This window comes from Triticum aestivum, chromosome 2B, assembly GCF_018294505.1.
Source record: "Triticum aestivum cultivar Chinese Spring chromosome 2B, IWGSC CS RefSeq v2.1, whole genome shotgun sequence".
NCBI lineage: Eukaryota > Viridiplantae > Streptophyta > Magnoliopsida > Poales > Poaceae > Triticum > Triticum aestivum.
The window spans coordinates 394,933,868-394,955,647 of NC_057798.1; the positions used below are offsets into that span (position 1 = coordinate 394,933,868).

At 47.2% G+C, this 21,780-nt stretch overlaps 2 protein-coding genes across 2 annotated transcripts; both read right to left on the bottom strand.

The window, feature by feature from the left end:
• Window positions 1–1,947: 1,947 nt before the first annotated feature.
• Window positions 1,948–7,299, bottom strand: LOC123045103 (CSC1-like protein At4g02900). Its single transcript, XM_044468037.1, has 12 exons — window positions 6,813–7,299; window positions 6,020–6,401; window positions 5,662–5,814; window positions 5,352–5,487; window positions 4,980–5,081; window positions 4,608–4,727; window positions 4,412–4,492; window positions 3,951–4,291; window positions 3,457–3,702; window positions 3,038–3,362; window positions 2,645–2,878; window positions 1,948–2,541 (listed from the first exon to the last, which is right to left on the bottom strand). The coding sequence occupies exons 2-12, from the start codon at window positions 6,331–6,333 to the stop codon at window positions 2,287–2,289; spliced, it is 2,307 nt and encodes a 768-aa protein (XP_044323972.1). The 5' UTR covers window positions 6,334–6,401; window positions 6,813–7,299; the 3' UTR covers window positions 1,948–2,286.
• A 1,583-nt stretch (window positions 7,300–8,882) lies between these two features.
• On the bottom strand, window positions 8,883–12,417 carry LOC123045104 (probable inactive purple acid phosphatase 2). Its single transcript, XM_044468038.1, has 2 exons — window positions 11,652–12,417; window positions 8,883–10,482 (listed from the first exon to the last, which is right to left on the bottom strand). Exons 1-2 carry the CDS (start codon window positions 12,342–12,344, stop codon window positions 9,220–9,222), a joined length of 1,956 nt encoding a protein of 651 aa, XP_044323973.1. The 5' UTR covers window positions 12,345–12,417; the 3' UTR covers window positions 8,883–9,219.
• Window positions 12,418–21,780: the final 9,363 nt, after the last annotated feature.

The following is a 21,780-nucleotide window of genomic DNA, read 5'->3' on the forward strand; positions in this document are numbered from 1 at the left end:
CTTCCTTGTCTCCTACTCCTACTACATGGAAGGACTCCTAGTTGGACTAGGAAAGGGGGAATCCTACTCCCGGCGGGAGTAGGACTCCCCAAGGGCGCGCCATAGAGAGGGCCGGCCCTCCCCTCCTCCACTCCTTTATATACGGGGGCAGGGGGCACCCCATAGACACACAAGTTGATCTTCGTGACCGTTCCTTAGCCGTGTGCGATGCCCCCCTCCACGATATTACACCTCGGTCATATTGTAGCGGTGCTTAGGCGAAGCCCTGCGATAGTTGAACATCAAGATCGTCACCACACCGTCGTGCTGACGGAACTCCTCCCCGAAGCTTTGCTGGATCGGAGCTCGGGGTGCGTCATCGAGCTGTACGTGTGTCAAGAACTCGAAGGTGCCGGAGTAACGGTGCTTGGATCGGTTGAACCGGGAAGACGTACGACTACTTCCTCTACGTTGCGTCAACGCTTCCGCTTTGGTCTACGAGGGTACGTAGACAACACTCTCCCCTCTCGTTGCTATGCATCACCATGATCTTGCGTGTGCGTAGGCATTTTTTTTGAAATTACTACGTTCCCCAACAGGAATATGTCTAATGTGTAGATGAGTTGGTGTGATCCTCCTCCGAAGAGAAATATGAGTTTGATGAAGATGATGGCATTGCCATGATCATGTTTATCGACATGGAGAAGAACAAGCGGACGAAACATGGTGCTTCCATTATCGATCATGAGGTGATTCGTAGGAGCCGGCTACACAGACACAATAAGCTCATACATGATTACTTTTGTGCAAATCTAGTGTATCTAGAGTGATACTTCTGATGTAGGTTCATAATGGCTCCGGATTTGTTTCTCCACATTGCCAACTTGTCAAAGAGCATGATCAATTCTTCGTGCAGAGGAGAAGTTGTACCAGAGATCTTGGACACATCAGTATCCTTATGGTGACTATGGCACTGCATGATGCCATATGGTATTCTTGCAGATTTGATTGATGATCATCTGAAATGGGAGAAAGCACTTCCATCAAGTGTGTGAAGCAATTTGTGAAGGCGGTGATTGAAGTCTTTAGGCCACAGTATTTGAGAGCACCCAATGCTCAGGACACTCAGAGGCTTTTGTAGATGAACAAAGCACAAGGGTTTTCAGGGATGACCAACTCAGTTGATTGCATGCACTAGAGGTGGACGAACTACTCTTTGGCATGACATGGACAGTTCATCGACTATGTGAAGGATCCCAACATCATTCTTGAAGCCATTGCAGATCATGAGATATGGTTTTGGCATGACTATTTTGGAATGCCTGGAGCTTGCAATGACATCAATGTGCTCCACCGATCACCACTCTTTGCATGGTTAGCCAATGGGAAATCACCACGGGTGGAGTTTTAAGCAAATGACTGCACATACAACATGAGCTACTATCTAGCGGATGAGATGTACCCAAAGGGGGCAACCTTTGTGAAGTCAACCCCCCCCCCCAAGGAATAAACAACTTGGTTTCCATAATGCTCAACCAGCTGCTGGGAAGGATGTGGAGAGAGCATTTGGGATTTTGCAAGCCCAGTTTACTATTGTGCGAGGACCGGCTCGGTTTTTGGACCAAGAAATCCTTTGGTAAATCATGACTGTCGCCGTGATCTTGCACAATATGATCAACGAGCATGAACGTAGCCAAAACTTGGATTGCTTCTACTATGAATTCGTGCGATGGATGGTGAATCAACGTAGGAGAGAAGAACACATCCCACACGTTCTTCAAGTTCACCATGTAATTCGAGATACGGATATTAAAGTTTTCAACAAGTCAAGGAGTGGTGGACATGGAATGAGCAACAAGACCACTTGTTCTATTCATATGTTTCACGTTATGTTCGATGCACTTTGTGTTGTGTTAGATGAACATTTGTGTTGCATTTGGAGTTGCGGATTGATGAACTATGTAATAATTAAGTAATATTTGGACTTTATTTGTTTCAGATTTATTTGACATGAGTATGATATTATTTGGAATATTACATATCTACAAATATGTGTGATAGAAGTAGAAGCTGAAATCTAGATATTCAGTTTTTAGGTCCACTATAAAAACAGAAGAAAAAAATTGGCCACCTTCTCTCTCCACTCCTAAAACTGGATTTAGGTGGCCATTCTTTTTGTGTGCCGTTGGAGATGCTCTAACATCTCTAAACGTACAATTCCATCGACGTCGTCCGCACATGGTAATGCACTGGTGCAGTGCAACTGCCAATCAAGTAAACTCTACAGCGCCTGCTCCCATTTCCTTGTCAGCTAGGACGCAGCTGGCTGAACTCTCCTTCGTTGGTGCCAGAGCTGGAATTGAACTTGCTGTCCACCGGCGTGGTCATCCGAGACCGCCGCTTGGTGGCGACGAGGTGGGGGTTCTCCTCTTCATCCATGGCCAAGAGCTCATACATGTCACCGCTGCGGAAGACCGGGTGCACGTATGCGCCCTTGAGGTACTCTCTCAGGTTCAGCGTCGGGTCGTTTGCCCGTTGCAGCGTGTCCTTCACCATGGCCTCCTGCAAACATCAGTTGCTGCTCTCGCTTAACATTGGAGACGATGTGAATATCATCTGCAGTTATGTATGGAGAAGAGATCAAGAGAATGCATTTTGATCCTGCCTGCAAGGGGAATTTTATGTATGCCGGCTCGAACCGGCCCTTGCAGACGTAGTGAAACCATATGGTCAGGATAGGAAGAGGAAGAAGAGCGACAGTGGACTGCTCTGCTTCCTGTGTGCTCAGCAGTCCTATCAGCAGGATCTGCGATATGACTAACGCGGTGACGATTCGTCCATGTACGTCTGGCCAGAATTGCGCGCCACTCTCGTATTGCTGGTTATAGACATTGATGATCTTGCAACAAAAGAAACATACCAAGGATTAGTATTTTGGTGCATTATACTGTGATGAAACAGAAATTTATGATCTATGCCAATGTGGATGTCCAGAAGAAAAATTTGAAGCTGAAAGAACACAAAGATAGACCGCTTGAACCGGAGGACAGATGTGTACCTGGTGTCTGAAAACAAGATAGGCCAGACCGAAGAAGACTATGATGAAAGGAAGAATGATGGGTGTCACAACAGCATATACAAGCCCTAGGAGGAAGTAGAGCTGAATCCGCGGCTCGGTGCTTCCAAACTCCAAGCTCCCAGGGTCCATGGCCTGCTCGCGATCCTGCTCGGTTCTGACCAGGAATGTGTTCTTTATGTGGAACATGATCAACGGCTTCAACCTAAGAACTTCTGCGGCAATGCCTGCCCATCCATCCACCATAATGTAGGTGATGAAAAAAGTCGCTTTCATGGGAATGGATTCTCCAATGGTCTCTGGAATTCTTTTCCAAAACAAAAGTAAACGAGTTTTTTTATGTGGTAGTATAAATATAATTGAACCCTTGTTATTATATCCTAGTGCAAAATTTGGCTTACTTGTTAGTGGACTGATGGATAAAACTGTTAAGCTGCTGGAACGCTGTTCCAGCTACTACACTTCCCAAGAATACGTTGACGAAAATAAACAGGAAGTATTTTGATGCTGTCCTCCTCTCCAATCCAGAGAGTGATACGTGGCCTTCAATCTTGCTCATGGCCATGAGAATTGTTGGCAGAAATATAAGGAAGATTTTCAATGCGATTCCTGGCAAGAAACCTTGTATGACTGACCTTGGACCATTTCTGCGGGAAATTGCATTGACCATGAAAATTACATCCAGCAACGCAGTACCTTATAAAAAAATCAGTATAATGTGGCTGATTTTTTATGTAATTCAAGGTCTATTAAATTCAACAGATTTTTTTTTCTGCTCTTGATTATTCAGCAAGGAGAATCGTTAATCAAAATATGGGGAAAAGTGATCTCACAAATGCCTTTCCCTTTTTGTTTTTCACAATTGAACCGTGAAACAAGGAGCGGTTACACTCACCTCTCTATTATAGGTTTCAAGAAAGGAAGCACCCGCTCAATATCGTCTAGATTGGCCACGGATTGGACGAGCGCAATTGGGACCATGAAGAAAAATGTCAGGAAAAAGAGCGCAACTGCCATGATAAGCCTCCTGATCGAGAGCTCGACAAAAGGGATGGCAAGATTAGGCCAGTAAACATCCCGAGGTTCCGGAGCCCACTCAGTCAACCACACCGTTGGGTTACTGGTCTGCTGTGTTTGTGCACAAACAGCAGCCCCCCACTGACTATTGAAAGACACAAATGCTGCTGGCATTATAGCCTTAGGATCACTAATCACCTTCTGCCTCTCCTCATCCTCCTGCAATTAACAGGTTACATGTTGTTAATACTGCTGCTCAGCGTTTAGGAGGAACTATGCAGTACAATGAAAGAAGACATTGGTGCTGCTTGATAACATTATCAAGACGATGACTGGCACCTGTTTACATAGCTCCTCGATTGTTGTCTTGTAGTGTTGTAATGCATCCACCTTTTCCCCCCAAAGACCCCACAGTCCTGTCTACAAGACAAGTACGTAATTGAGCCATACCACTTGCAGATTAGAGCATATACTGAAATAGCTTTGTGAGGAATCGATCTTAGGTGCATGATTTGCACAGGAGGAAGAAGATTACCTTAATAATCAGCTCCTTTTCAGGGTTCTTAGCGTGCTGGTTTTCGTAGTAGACCAGCCAGTTTTGCAAGCCTTTCTTCTTCTCAACCAAACTGGCAAGGGTGTTTGCGTTGTATACAACCTATTGATCAGTTACATACCCCGAATGAGAAACAGATTTGTACCATTAACAGAGAAAAGAAAGATAAAGGCATATGGGCTTCGGTTGGAAAGTAAACAAATAATTAGAAAGCCTGCATTTCAGTTGAAGAGCAAATAACAACTGAAAAACAAAGTAACTTGATGCTCGGTTGAATTTCATGGTTTAAAATCATATCAGTAGTATTCACCATACCGATACCGCGTTTCACAGAAGATAGAAAAAGAGTAAAACCTGGTGGCTGAGATAATGTTCGCGATGATTCACAGCAAAGAAGTGCTCAACATGCTCACCAACTGTTTCGTCTGGGTCAGCTGGTATATTTCTCACAAGTACCTGAAAATAAGGCAGAAAATGAGGTATGAGCCAAGGAAACTCTACACACTACATTCAGTTTGGGAAATTCTACACACACACACACACACACACACACTGCTTGGTTTACTATCGAAAAGATTGTCCCTCCTAATTCGTCCCGGTCCCGGATTCTATCCCCTAGCTGGGGCTGACCACAACCGTGTATTTTCTTTTTGCTTAATATATTTCATTCAGATCTAGCGAGGTCCATAACACATCAATTAAACTTGCATGGATAAGATATCTTACCGTGAATTGGTCGGGTCGACGATTTTGATTGGCAAGAAAGTGCAATCTCATAGTTGTTATAACCTTATATTCATGATACAACACGTAGAATGTCCAAAAGGTAAACACATAGGCCATTCCAATGTGTACCCAAAACCTATGAAAATATACAACAGTTTCAGTAGAATAGGTATGAAGCAAAGTGAAGTGACACGAGGAGATTAGAAGGACAGCATCTCTGCATCTATAGCTAATATAATCAGGCAGGCGGTTGAGGAACGATAAATTCTGTAATTGTCAGGATATCGGACGGAGTAAACAGAAGTAATACCTTTTTGAACCTTGACCAAGATTCGATATTGAAAGCTTGTCAATTTGATCATAACTTAGACCCTCTTCATCATCTCCCAAAGTCGCACTGGTCCAATTGACAGGAACTAGGACAGCAAATGCCAACACAGTAATTGGCACAAATATTTTTAAACTGCAAATCAAAACAGCAGTGCACCATCAGTAGGCATAATGTGTTTTGGTTACAAACACAGTGATCCACATGTCCAACTGTTAACATCACAAAATAGGCATTTACGAACTCGACTTCCTGATTTTGGAACTCCGAAGACATGAAGTGTAAGCAACTACTATAATACTGTGGTGTGAGAATTGAGATACACTGATATCATGCTCACCCGAGAAGATAGATGCGGACATATACCGCGGAGTCTAGTCCTGCATGCTCAATTAACTCAGGCTCTGGCATTTTAAGCGCGGCGGGCATCCAATTGAGAAACCGAAGATATGTTGACACATCGGCATTCACAAATTTTGACAAGACATTTCCGATGTGCCTTGGGCTGCTTCTTGTCCCTTTAAGGTACCATTTCGGAAAGTATACCCGATCATTAATAGGCTGTATCCTAACAACTGCGAACACGAGAAGAAAACCCACTGCGGATAATATGTTTATTCCCGCGGCAACACCAATGTCGTTGAGGGAGCCCATGTCCCTTAGAGAGACTCACTCCAGAACAAGCGTCACTGAGAAGTAGCCTAACGGTTTAGACAAAATATCTACATAGAAAGAAAAGAAAAGATGGTAAGAAAATTGTCAAGTAGAATCAAACAAATACTAGATTGGTAAGAATGAAAGTAGCTAGGTATGATCATTAGCATTAGAAACTGAGCTTTCCCGGCAGATTATGCGTGGAAAATTGAAGTGAACAGAAAACAAATGTTGGACAGCAGCTTAGATGGCTTACTCCCATGATGTACTCCTGCAAAATCTGACGACCAATGTAGCAAAAATCTGTCTTAATCTTGCACTCTTGCAATCTAAACCTCTGGAGTTTTATTGCAATAAAGTCAACATCCACACTTTCCCATATAACCGATCTTCTTGGTCTCAACTAAAGCTAGCGGATACGCTCAGGTGACCTCGATCGTACAGGCAGGAAACAGGAGCTGTAAATTAACATAACGTACCGTGCGCGGTTATCGCCGACGTTGCCGCCACTCGACCAGGCAGTGGCCGAGCGCCGCCGCTTGAACGGTCACTGCCGTGCCGCCATTGATGTCGTCGTCGAGGAAACGCAGGAGTACGGTGCACGAGAGGGAGGTGGCGCCGGGTGCACGGCCGGCCGCCTTGAGAGGAGCTGGAGCAGGGGGAGGGGGGCGCTGGTAAAGTGAAAACAATAGCAAGAGAGATTACAACGCCAACGCCTTTGCCGGTTTTGTTGCTAGTCTATCTATCAGAACGGGGACGATCAGAACGAGGACGGCGACGGGCCGGCACGACGCGTTCGCCTTGGTCTCGGCGGAAATAACGACGTGAGGAGGGATGACCGTTCTCCAACGGCCTGCCACTGGTGTTTCTTTTTTCAAAAAAATAAAACTTTGCTATATGGATACAGCTAGAATAACTACTGAGAGTGGCCATTGGTGGACCAGGGAGCACCGATTTTTTTTGGCATGGAACCACACTTTTTGCGGGGTTAGAATAATGCTTTTGGGGTACGCTTCTTCTTCGTAATTTGCATTTAGATATAGCATTTTCACATCTGTAAGCCACTAATGATAAGGGCATTCTACCAGAGCTACACCCATTGCCTCCGCTGACGGTATATTGTCAATTTTATAGAACGAGCGCCTTTCATCGAAAGATCTAAACACCCATAATATGATCACATGGCATCAGAGCTCAAGGTTAGTGAGATGTTTCAGTTTTCCATAGTTTATATTGCATAAATTTTTCAATGTCTATCGTCCACAAGAGAGCGAAAAAGGATAGACCATAACGTCCAAACTAGTTTGATCCTTTGCAGTATATATGTTTGGCGCAACATCATTGCTGGTCATCAAGAATACTATCAAGAGCTACAAATTGGTGTTACTCGTTGCGGTTTTGAAGGGGTTGACGAGGCTATGATGGCTAAGATTTGTTTGGTGATTAAATCGAATTCCAGACCATTATAGATTAAAAAGAGTATGATATTATCACACATTTATTCCGCCGTACTTTGTTTTGCCATGAAAATTTGGGGAGCTTTATTGCTTGAACAAGGTCCTGTTACAATCAGCTCTAACGCTGCTAACAAGAAAAGTCGAGCATTTCTCGAGCTAGCATTCAGAAACCGACAAGGAACACACATGCTTGGCAGTTGGCACATAGGTCCGCCACTATTAACATCCCGCAGGACATGCCTAACAGAGAAGGAAATAAAAAACTTGACAATTTCTCCGAATAGGCGCTACAATAGAACGAGAATTGTTGGGCGAAAACCAGAAGTTAACAAACCTCTAAGCAGTCCACTTCCATCACCACATGTGAGAAGCCTCGGAGTTGCGCAAAAAATAACGGTCTTCCATAGAGCCATCGCTTCAACAATCAGCAGATCAGTGACCCCAATGAAGGGTTTACTCCAGGCTCCCATGAAGGCCAGTTGACATCGAGCCACACCACCACCTCCTCCCATGTGACCTTCATTGTTGCTGGGCCAACAGTGTTGATTTTTACCCATCCAACGTCACACACCTCCAACATTGATCATCAGGGATATTGTGTTTATGTGTAGGCATATCAAGCAGTAGCAGATCATCCATGACTTTCTTCACCGAATGAATAGGATCAAACGAAACCTGATCATGTGTCCATCGGTTGCGGGCTGACCACATGGCATGCATGACCGTAATCAACCAAATCCGCGACACAATCTGTTCCAAACAGCAGGGGTTGTCAAACTGCATGTTGTCCGTATCTTCATTGATGGTGGGAGTTGCAATAATTTGGCTAGCAACTAGTTAGTGGAGAAGCTTGCTCTCACCAGCAGGCCACACCCACATCCAATAGTTTAACACCCGGTAAACTCAAGGTAACCAGAAGTGCATGCACGCATGCATTTTTCCATTGATGCCTATTTTGATTTTGTTTAATATAGTACTCCCTCCGTCCCAAAATAAGTGAGTTTGTACTAACTTTGTACTAAAGCTAATACAAAGTTGAGTCACTTATTTTGGGACGGAGGTAGTATGATGTTGTGCCATAGATGAACCAGCTGACATAAAAAAGCAACAATGATCACAATAGTGACAAATGGATCGTGTTACATTATGATACAGGTCAACTATTCTCACTAACCAACACTACTATAATGTGAAGATCGTACGTGCCGCTTATTTTGGATGACTATTGTACACTGGTGGGAGAAAGCTGTGTTGCCCAGGCTTGGCATATACAAACGCAGCCACACCACACCTAAACACTGTATCTGCTAGGAAACACAGCACTACGTACAGAACCTAAAAAATGTTGAGAAATGACATTACTGTGTTGATGCGCGGTCTGATTCGTGTCAGACGGTATCTGAAGGCGAAGGGACAAGATCTACGATCCTTAGGATTCCTCGTTCTTCACCGGAGTCCATTGTGCGGCTTCTCTCTTCTTCCTGAGGAGAAATCCCAAGGCAAAACCAAGCAGCAATGCCAACATCACACTACCTCCAATTTCCAAGTATAATGGGGAAATCTTCAGCTTGGCGCTGGTTCCCGAGCTGAGCTTTGTTTGATTGACCGCCTCAGTAGCGCTAGCTTCAGTAGATGTTTGTCCAGAGAATATCTCCACCATGTCATGGACTTGTCCGTCGTGGTTCCCGACGTACATCAGCGTTAGCTTCTCCCTGGTAGCTACCAGTTTTGTGTACCCGAACTCACCACCACGGTACATGGAGATTCCAGGCTGTGGAAAGATGGGAACATCTGGATGATCACGCCTTGGTTGCCAGATCGGTTGCCAATCTTGTCCGGCCATCCCGATCACAACATGAACAGGGGCACCAGGGTATACGAAGCTTGATGATGTGTTCAGACACTGTGAATTCTTCATGGGGCAGAACCTCTCATACCTATGGACATGTCCCCACAGGGCAAGGGTCACATTGTACATCACCAAAAGCGGTTCAAGATGCTGGATCATCTGCTGTCTCATGGCAGAATCCCTGGCTTCGTTGCTCGAGGTATACATCGGCCGGTGGCCCTGAAAAACAACAAATGGGGTTCTACTTCGGTTCACCTTCTCCAGGTCAGCTTTTAGGAAACTGTGTTGGTCGCTGCCCTGAACGAAATTAGTTTCAGTCGACATGTACACAAAATGCACGACACCTGAATCAAAAGAGTAATAGAGATTCCGTGTGTCTGGAGCTCCATTGCCAGTAGGTAGAACAGAATTCCCAGGCATCCTGAACTTGACACTGTATGGTATTCCACATTCACCTCCACCATCCTTTCCATATGTAGACCACGAAGGTTTCCAAGGTTGTGAAGGCCAATCATACTCATGATTTCCTATGCAGACATGGTATGGAGTATTGGCTGCAACAGGCTCAATCTGGCTGAAGAAATGGTCCCACACCCAAGCATAGCCTCTGGCATAACTGATGTCCCCAATGTGCGAAATAAATGCAGGCTTATCTCCAAGGGCTTCAATATCACGGAGGATCCACTTCACCGTTGACAAGCTCTCATCTTGTGTGCGGATGTAGGTGTTATATGGTACATAAGTGCCCATATCACCGAAGAGAAAAGCAATGGTTTCATTGGCGTCACTGTCACGTGAAATAAAGCTGTATGTCTCGCTCCATCCTCCCGGGTCACTACCGACCTACCAAAAATAGCTCAGTTAGCTAAAGAGAAAATACATGCTGAACATGTAGATAACAATTGTTTGCTGCTGTTGGGCTAGCTTAGCTTGCCCCACAAGCCAGCTTGCTAGGCTTATGGCTCTAGACTATGTCTTCGACGGCCTAAATTTTTATGAGGACTGAGCATAGATGGTAAGCCAGAGAGATGCAACCGCTTATAATTTGTTTCACATCTTGTTTAATACAACATCATGTTCTGGAGATTTTCTGATCAAATGCGTAGGAAATGTCAAGAATTTTGTTTCATAAGATGGTATTGTTTGAATAAACTGTATGTGGTTCTTTCCATCACAACTCAAAAGGATGACATTTATATACTAGCTATTGCTCTTAAAGATTGTGATCACACTCATACAGAACTTCACGTCATTAATTTCATCGTATTATATATTAACAATCCTGATTTACTGTATCCCACTCTATATTGTGTTCCGAAACTTTAAGCATTATTTGGGTGTGTTCCCTTTTGGTACCGATGAAAACTGATGTTCCCTTTTTGATACATCCCTAGAACTCAGTATGCAATTCTGTAATGTGGTATGTTCTGAATATGTGTACTTAAGGTATGTTGATTGGAGGTTGTATGGCATTAATTTGTCAATGGTTACATTGATTTTGACTTTGACGCCAGTTCAGACGATCTACTAGTGAGGCCTAGGCTGTCCTTATACTCCCTCTGTATCAAAATATAAGACCTTTTTTGACACTATGACAGTGTCAAAAAACGTCTTATATTTTGGTACGGAGGGAGCACTTGTTTAAAGCATATATTTCACCTTTTTGGCGAATATTTTCTATTATGAGTAGTATTGATGTAGAATTATGTTTGAAGGGTCTGACTGTGGTTCATAGGTTCAGGGCCACCTTAGCTTCAAGGGTAGTTAAAATGGTGGAGCTGCTTTGCAATTACCTGTAAGTCTACATAGGTTGAACTATCTTCTGGAACTAGAAATATTCTCTAGCTCACACCCAGACTCGAATCCTATGCACATGAACATCAATCTCTAAATGCATCTGAGCTTCTAAGTCAGATTGATGGAGCTAAATTGCTATCACGATTGATAAAATTAGTTTTTTGCAGGTTCAATCTCTGGGTATTTTCTTGCGGGGAATTCAATCTCTGGTTTACCTTGTAAAAGTACCTCCTTCCGGGCTCCAACCCATTCATGAGGCCATCGAAGACGAAGCCCGGATCCCTCCACCCTACGCTGTCGTTCGCCGGCGCGTCGCACATGTGCTTCTGCTCGTACGTCCTCACCTCCGTGCCCACCTCCGTCCAACCCTTCTCCCCCTCCTTCTCAAGCCCGTACCTGACGGCCCTCTTGCCGGCGTCCGCGCACACGAACATCACCCGCATCTCGTCGGCCCTATCGGCGAACGCGAGGTGCACCTGCTCGGGCCGCGCGGCCGAGCCCGCGAAAGCGACCTCGCCGGAGAGGGCGACGCGGTGGCGGCCGTGGGGGAGCGGGTTGCCGTCGTGGTCGACGTGGTGGTAGGAGTACTCTTTGGCGGGCCAGCGGAAGAGGCGGAACTGGTAGGGCGCCCGCAGGTTGGGGAGCCGTGGGAGGGTGAGCTCTCCGCGGCCGCTGCGCCAGGAGGCGGAGCCATTGAGGAAGATGTAGCCGAGAAAGTCGCGGTCGCTGGAGGACGGCGGGGAGTAGATCGCCACGTGGTCGAGGCCATCCGGGGACGGGAGGTCGGACCACCGGATCTTGATTTCTTGGTCGGATTGGGTGAGCTTCGCCGGGGTGGCCGTGAGGGTGGTCCCCGCGGCCTCGCCGGCGGCGAAGAAGAGGAGGAGAAGCGGGGTTTTGGGGTGCATTTTGCCGGGGACGCCGAGCGAAGCGCGAGGTGGACGTGGAGAAAGATGGTTACCCTCACAAGTCACAACCAGCTGGAAGGTGTGTGCGAGTCACTGACGATGTGGGACCCACCTTGGGTTTTATGAAACAGAAGTCCAACATGCGAAGCATCGCTCGATGGTATATTCCGTGCAAGACGTATAGCCAATCGATCAAGATTAGCACAAACTGTCCCTTAAAAAAACACAAACTAGAAGCAGTCACGTGCTTTGCTGCGCCGAAGGTTATTTTGTGTTGATCAGACATTTACAAAATATGCATGGCCATTGGTTAAAAAAAGAAAATGATCATGTGATATTACAACTCCAACTTTCCCATTTAAAAATTGAGCAACCAGAGCTAAACCAACAAATGCCTATATCTGAATTTGGTGGAATATGTTATGTGGTAAACAAATCGAACAAGCTTATAGATGTGGCTCACATGTACAGTAGGAGGGAATTTAAATTCAGCCGTGCCATGCAAAAATTTAACAATGAACTGACCATTTGAAGTCATTATTTCAAGAAAATAATAATAATTTGTGCATCTAATGATACGCACAAATTCATCTGAAGCTTGACCTCCTTTAAAATACTCTCTTTGTAAAAAAATATAAGATCGTTTTGATCACTATACGATCTTATATATTTTTTTTACAGAGAAAGTACATCTAATAAGCTACGAAAGTAAGTGCAGACTAAGATTCTTCTATATTTAATCACTAGAACCTCTTATTCATGTATAGACGCTCCATGAACATTTTCTACCACGTAACTATGTCATGTGAAAGATAACACATGTCCACTTCTAAATGTGTAAAAAAGGACACGAAATAACATCTTGAATGGATCCTTCACAATACATAATGCTTTCCAGGCTAGCAAAACTCATGCATAAACACATTTAAGGTATTATCACTTGTTAGCTTTGATAATTTCATTGGAGGGCAGTGTATCTCAAGATAACCTTGGTTAATGAGATTGCTATCAGATAGCTGTATGTCAGGCATAACGTCTAGGTGACCAAATGAATTCATATAACAGAATGAGCAATATAAATGTAAATATATAACTAAATGTCCTATTGACATGCTAACACGTGGATGTTGAATTGCTGAAAAAGGCTTTCGCCCCGCTTTATATATAAAGCAATGACCAACAACACACCGGTACAAACACACGCCCCCACAACATACGCACACACCCAAGGTAAGATAAAAAGGCGCTGAGCACAGCAACACCACCCCAAGCACTACAAGAGAAGCCGGGGCCTCGACCGTGAACACGCCACCGCGAAGAGATGAAGCCGCATACGACGAACTGTGGGCTTCAAGGCGGCGCCTTCAGGAAGAAAATGACACCGAAGGGTCGCCACCGCCCGACCCGAGGGTCAGAGTTTTCCCTGGAGCAACACGCCGGGCAATGATGACCGTGACAATGCCTTCAAGAAGGAAACAAGTTTCGCCGCCGCCTGTCTGTCCGAAGAAAGAACATGCTTTCACCCTGGCCAAAATTCACCTCCACCGGACGCCACACCCCGACGACCATGCCGCGCACACGACCATGGTCACCGGGCAGCACCAAGCCACGGGCTTTGCCCATGAGCACCGCGACACCACCATCAGGGCCGCCACCCCGGCATCCAAGACCTCGACGCCACCTCACCTGCCACCCAATGCTACCCCAACCAAAGAGATGAGTGGAAAGGCCCTGCCTTTAGCACTCCTGAGCTGCTCCCAGTGCCGAGACCCACTAAGCCGGCCAAAACAGGCCTACATCAGCTCGTCCTGCTGCCGGGCGCGAGACGAGCTCGGTCCTGCTGCCGGGTGCGAGACGAGCTCGGTCCTGCTGCCGGGTGCGAGACGAGTCTGGTCCTGCTGCCAGGCGCGAGAAGAGTCGGTCCTGCTGCCTGGCGCGAGACGAGTCTGGTCCTACTGCCGGGCACGAGACGACTGATGGACCGCAACCGGGAGAGGTCCAACCCTTTGATGAAGATAGTGTCTGAACGACGAGGAGAGGAATCGAAGGTCAACGGGGGCGCTCACCAACGGGCCGACACTGAAGAAGTCCGGCCGCTGCCGTGAAACGACCCCGACCACCGCCGTGAGCCACCACCACGCCGTGGCAGCCCACATCCACGCCGCCAATGGCAGATCCGAGCCAGCGCCACCACCCTCGCCGCCACTAGCCGCCGCACGCAAGGATGGCTGAGGCCAACACCACCACCAGCACGAACCACCACCACCACCACCGCGCCGCCGCCACCACCTACCACTGCAGGGCAGCCGTCCGCCGTCACAGAACCGCGCCGTCACAGAACCAAGCAAGCAAGCTCGCGGCCACCCGCCCGCCTGGACGCGCATCATCCACCGCCGCCACCACGCCTCGCCACCACGCCAGCAAGCCAGCCGACATGGCCAGTCAAGCACCACCAGCCTTGCCGCCCTCGGCCCGCGCCGCGGGAACTAGCAGCCCGCGCAGATCTGGATCCTGCCGCCGCCACCTGCAGTGCCGTACAAAGCCCAACATATGCACCGGCGACCACCAAGGAGCCCGAACACCGCCGCGCCGCGACGCCCGGCGCCCGCGTCGCGCCCAGGACAGAGGGGTCGCACCGCGCCAACCTCAGCCGTCGAGGGGACGAACTGGCCCCGCCGTCGCCGGCTCCGATCGGGCTTTGCCCAGCCGAGGCCCAGGGCAGTAGCGGAGGGGGGCGGCGGCACCGGATTTAGGGTTTCCCCCAATCGCCACGCGGGGGCGACGCGGGAGGGGAGGAGGGGGTGGTCAAAGTGACCTCCCGGATAGGTTTGCACGTTCTTGGTCTCGTGGATGTTGAATTCACGGCTGCAAAAAACACCATGTAGATATGCTTCTAAGTTTGGCGCTCCACAAGGGTGGCGCCAGCGGGCAACTTGTGAGCTTTTCGCGTTCCATGAGAAGAAGATTCTCGCAGACATGAGCTGGTCGATTGGTTCGGCTGTTAGAGGTAGGACTCCGCGTCCCTCACCGCTGCTGGCACCAAGAGAAGAAAGAGCATCATAGCAAGGGCATAGGTGCGAAGAATTGTCGGCATAAGGAGCAAGGGAGTGGCGAACTGACGAATGATGATGAATCTTTTTTGAGGGAAACTGGCTATGAGTGATGGGTCCCAATTCGATTGTCAACCTTACATATATACTCTGGTGGCGTGGACCTGCTATTCGACCATCAATGAATGTTGGATCCTGATGTCGCTTGAACTAGGTCAGTATTTCCCAAAGAGGCAGGGATGATGCAGCATAATTACGGTAGGTATTTCCCTCAGTTGTGAAACCAAGGTATCAATCCAGTAGGAGAACCAAGCAACACTATGCAAACGGTACATGCACACGAAGAACAAATACTTGCAACCCGATGCTTATGAGGGGTTGTCAATCCCTCTACGAGTAACGGCGCTAGAAATTGTCAAGTTGACGGGATAAAAATTGTGATAGATTGGATAAATAGATCTTGATAAAATGTGAAATAAAAGATGCAAACAAAAAGTGCAGCAAAGTATTTTGGGGTTTTTAGAATAATAGATCTGAAAAAAGCAAATAAAAATAAATCTCAAAGCAAATATGATAAAGAATAGACTAGGGGGGCGTAGATTTCACTAGTGGCTTCTCTCGAGAAAATAACACACGGTGGGTAAACAAATTACTGTTGGGCAATTGACAGAAAATCGAATAGTTATGATGATATCCAAGGCAATGATCAATATATAGACATCACGTCCAAGATTAGTAGACCGACTCCTGCCTGCATCTACTACTATTACTCCACACATCGACCGCTATCCAACATGCATCTAGTGTATTAAGTTTATGGAGAATTGGAGTAATGCAAGAAGAACGATGACATGATGTAGACGAGATCTATTCATGTAGGAATAGCCCCCATCTTGTTATCCTTAATAACAACAATACATGTGTGTCTTGCTGCCCCTTCTGTCACTGGGAAAGAACACCGCACGATCGAACCCATCACAAAGCACTCTTCCCATGGCAACAAAAATCGATCTAGTTGGCCTAACTAAACCAAAGATTCGAAGAAAAAATATATAAATAATCATGCATATAAGAGATAAAAAGAAGACTCAAATAATACTCATGGATATAGATCTGATCATAAACTTAAAGTACATCAGATCCCAACAAACACACCCCAAAAATAGTTACATTAAATATATCTCCAAGAGACCATTATATTGAGAATCCAAAGAGAGAGAGAGAGGAAGCCATCTAGCTACTGACTACCGACCCGTATGTCTATGATGAACTACTCACGCATCATTAGAGAGGCACCAATGAGGATGATGAACCCCTCCGTGATGGTGTCTAGATTGGATCTCGTGGTTGTGGAACTTGCCGTGACTGGAATTGTGTTACGTCGACTCCCCTAGGGTTTCTGAAATATTTGGGTATTTATAGGGAGAAGAGGCGGTGCGGGAGGCCATCGAGGTGGGCACAACCCACCTGGGCACGCCTGGGCTCTTGGGCGCGCCCTGGTTGGTTGTGCTCCCCTCGAAACCCCCCTCTGGTACTTCTTTGGCCCATCAGGTGTCTTCTAGTCTAGAAAAATTCTCCAAAAAGTTTCGCTGCATTTGGACTCCGTTTGGTACTGATATTCTGCGAAGTCAAAAACAAGCAAAAAACAACAACTGACACTGCGCACTATGTCGATAGTCCCAAAAATGATATAAAGTTGTTAAAGAATCATTGTAAAACATCCAAGAATGACAATATAACAACATGGAACAAGCAAAAATTATATATATGTTGGCGACATATCAGATTGCTTCATGCATGGACTTGTTATTCAATATGGCACATGGATGAAGAACTAGCCTGCGGAAAATTAATACCTCATGAACCTACCCTCTCTCTCTCTCTCTCTCTCTTTGGCAACAATGGACCTACCGTTCAACCACGCATGACCGATTCCCAATAACTTAACATTGAGGGGCAAGTATTATACGCCAAAAGCAGCTTGGAAGAACCAATAGTATGACACTACACTCATATGTCAGTTTAAGAAATTGCAAGCCAATTCCATTGCACACGTTCTAGAAAACTGGGCGGGGACTTTGCCCCCTCATGATATAAAGGTACTAAATGATTATTCCCAATATGGATGCTTGACTTCTTGGTTCATGAATATGCTCATGCCTTCTTTCCCAAATGCATAAGCAGATATCCTTCGATGCGCTCGAGTAGGTGGCGGCGAGGGTCGAGGGCGGCGCCAATGGGAAAGTCTTCTTATGCTCCACGAGAAGCAAGTTCTGGCAAACACACAGACATGAGAGGGTCGATTGGTCTGGCTAGCAAAGGTAGAACTCTACTTCCCTCGCTACGACCAGCAACAGGAGAACAAAGAGCATCACATTAAGGGCCTGGGTGAAGTATTATCACCATAAGGTGTAGGGGAGTGGCGAACTCACTACAAAAAAAATACACTTTCGTGATGATACGTGTTTGTCACAGTAGGTCATGTTTTCTGTCATGCATGTATCCATGACGATTTTATGACAGAATCAAGATAGTCATACCTGTGTTGTTGTAGAAATGTTCCATGACAATACCAAAATTGTCATAACGGAAGTGTCCACTTCCATGACGATAAATGGTGCATCATAGAGGTGCTTTCGTCAAGGGTAACTGACACGTGGCATCCACCGTAACGGGTCGCCGTTAAGCTATCGAGTTCCGGTTTGGATCCGATAACCCGTTACAGCCCCGACCAATGGGGATTTTCCACGTGTAAAATTCTCATTCACCGAAGGATCCACGTGTCGGCTCAGCGTTGGGACAGATGCCATCCACTCATAGTATGGGAGGCGCCTATGATACGTATGCACATGGCAAGACCCAACAATGGCCCATTCCGGTGAAAAAGGTCGGCCCAGTAAAAATTAGCAGGCCGGCCCATATAAGGCCTTGTGTTAGGTCCATTTAAGCCCACGGCCCATACGAGATGTGCCAATTCGGCCCGTCAATGGCCCGTTAACGATTTGACACCATTGCACCCCATCGTTAGTTCGAGCCCATGAAGAGCCCGCTATATATTTGGGCTCAATATCGGCCCGATGTGGTTTCGGCCTGTTAACGACCCATTCAAGGGATGGGCCAATTTTCTGGATGTACGTACGGCCTTTTAGTGACCCATTTAAGTGTTGGGCCAATTTTTGGCCCGATGTGTCTTTCAGCCTGTTAATGTCCCATAAATGAGTTGGGTCACTTGCAATCGGACCTGAGTTTTGGCCTTTTAACGGCCCATGCTCTCGATGGTCCAATACCTTCCCGGTTTCTCTTTCGGCCTGCTAAAGGCCCACAACACAGTTGGGCCACATACAGTACGACCTGACTTTCGGCCTCTTAGCGGCCCATACTCTTCATGGTCCAGTACAAGCCCGCTTTCTCTTTCAGCCTGCTAAAGGCTCACGGTATAGTTGGGCCATATGTAGGCCGACCTTATTATCGGCCTGTTAACGGCCCGTGAAATCAAATGGACCCACCTATTGCCCGCTTTGATGTCGGCCTGTTAACGACCGGGAGGTAACAGGGCCAAGCATTAACTCTCGGCCCGTTTCAATTATAGCGACCTAATAGAGCTTTCGGTCTGGTTATGGCCCATTAACTTAATGGGCCCACTAAAGTTCGAACATGTCTGTAGGTCCAATTAGATAATTTGAGCCAATTACGACGAGCAATTATGCACATGACCAAAACCGATCAATCAAAAGCCTATGAGAATTTTGGCCCCTGCGAGCCCATTAGGAAGCTCATTAAGGGCAGTGGGCTGCTTCCGTCATATAGGGCCCACAACTGTTCATGCTAACCAATAATTTCACTGCTTTTTTAGCTTCCTAGCGACCAGTTAGCTGGAATGCGAGGCGCGCTAAGCAAAGGTACGACATACAAGGAAAAACGTTGCACATCCAGCCACTACAAAAAAAAGACACATTCATGACATTTTGGGCCGAACGGAATTTTGTTCTGTCATACATATGACACTTCTATGACGATAATTGTGACCAAACCCAGTATCATCAGAGATGTAGTGGGCTCCTACTTCTATGACAAAAAATCATGACAGAAAATGGGCTTTTCGTCCTGGGCGGGCCGGAGACGCAGCTGCATGACATTCTTTGGTCCGTCCATGACGGAAAAAAACCGTGGTAGAAGCGAGGGGGAGGAAAATTTCGGGGAGTTGCCGGTTACGGTGGGAGGTCGGGGGCGGAGCGATGCGCGTTTCTCTCGTACGTACGCGCGTGTGTGCAAGGCGTTGGCTCTAACTGAAGCTGGGCGAGGCGTTGGGCTCTAACTGAACCCGAGCGATTGCACTGCAGGCTACGCGTTAGTGAACCCGAGCGATCGATCGATGGCTGTTAACTGAACCCGATGGAGCGATTCCTTGGCTACTACTGCTAACTGAAGCCGATCGATGCTGCCTATGGGATGAACAGTGAGTGTTGCGGGGGGGGAGGGGGTTGGATGAACAGTGAGCGGTGGCGTTGCCTCTGGATGAACAGAAACTCATGGTGTGGAGGGCTGGATAAACAGTAGACAGTGGAGGGGTGGCCATGGAGGGGTGGTTGAACAGGACCCCGTGGTGTGGAGGGCTGGATGAACAGTAGACGGTGGAGGGGTGCCCGTGGAGGGGTGGTTGAACAGTAGCCGGTGGAGTAGCGCACGGTGGAGGCTGGATGAACAGGAGCCCGTGGAGGCTGGAGGAGGTCGATGGTAGCCGGTGGAGGCTGGAGGAGGTCGACGGTGGAGATGAACAGTATCCCATGGAGTCCCGTTTTGCGGTACGCCACTGTTGGAAATATGCCCTAGAGGCAATAATAAATTAGTTATTATTATATTTCCTTGTTCATGATAATCGTTTATTATCCATGCTATAATTGTATTGATAGGAAACTCAGATATATGTGTGGATACATAGACAACACCATGTTCCTAGTAAACCTCTGATTGACTAGCTCGTTGATCAATAGATGGTTACGATTTCCTGACCATGGACATTGGATGTCATTGATAACGGGATCACATCATTAGGAGAATGATGTGATGGACAATACCCAATCCTAAGCCTAGCACAAGGATCGTGTAGTTTGTATGCTAAAGCTTTTCTAATGTCAAGTATCTTTTCCTTAGACCATGAGATTGTGCAACTCCCGGATACCGTACGAATGCTTTGGGTGTACCAAACGTCACAACGTAACTGGGTGGCTATAAAGGTGCACTACAGGTATCTCCGAAAGTGTCTGTTGGGTTGGCACGAACCGAGACTGGGATTTGTCACTCCGTGTAAACGGAGAGGTATCTCTGGGCCCACTCGGTAGGACATCATCATAATGTGCACAATGTGACCAAGGGGTTGATCACGGGATGATATGTTATGGAACGAGTAAAGAGACTTGCCGGTAACGAGATTGAACAAGGTATCGGTATACCGACGATCGAATCTCGGGCAAGTACAATACCGTTAGACAAAGGGAATTGTATACGGGATCAATTGAGTCCTTGACATCGTGGTTCATCCGATGAGATCATCGTGGAACATGTGGGAGCCAACATGGGTATCCAGATCCCGCTGCTGGTTATTGACCGGAGAACGTCTCGGTCATGTCTACATGTCTCCCGAACCCATAGGGTCTACACACTTAAGGTTTGATGACTCTAGGGTTATAAAGGAAGTTTGTATGTGGTCACCGAATGTTGTTCGGAGTCCCGGATGAGATCCCGGATGTCACGAGGAGTTCCGGAATGGTCCGGAGGTAAAGATTTATATATGGAAAGTTGTTGTTCGGGTTCCGGAAAAAGTTCAGGTTTTTTCGGTATTGTACTGGGAAGCTTCCAGAAGGTTCCGGAGGATTCCGGAGGGGTACAGAGGTCCGGAAATTGTTCCACCATGTCCAATACAGTAGCATGGGCTGTAGGGGGGCGCCCTACCCTTAATGGGCCAGGGGCACCAGCCCCCCAAGGCCCATGCGCATGGGAGGGGAAAACCCTAAGGGGGAGGGCCTCCACTTGACTTGGGAGGCACTCCTCCCCCCTTGGCCGCCGCCCCAACCCTAGATGGGATCTAGGGGGGCCAGCCCCCTCTTCCCCCCACCTATAAATAGTGGAGGGGTGGGAGGGCAGCCGCACCACATGTTCTGGCGCAGCCCTCCCCCTCTCCCAAGTACTCCTCCTCTCCCGCAGGTGCTTGGCGAAGCCCTGGAGGATTGCCACACTCCTCCACCACCACCACACCGTTGTGCTGCTGCTGGATGGAGTCTTCCTCAATCTCTCCCTCTCTCCTTGCTGGATCAGGGCATGGGAGACGTCACCGGGCTGTACGTGTGTTGAACGCGGAGGTGCCGTCCGTTCGGCACTAGGATCTCTGA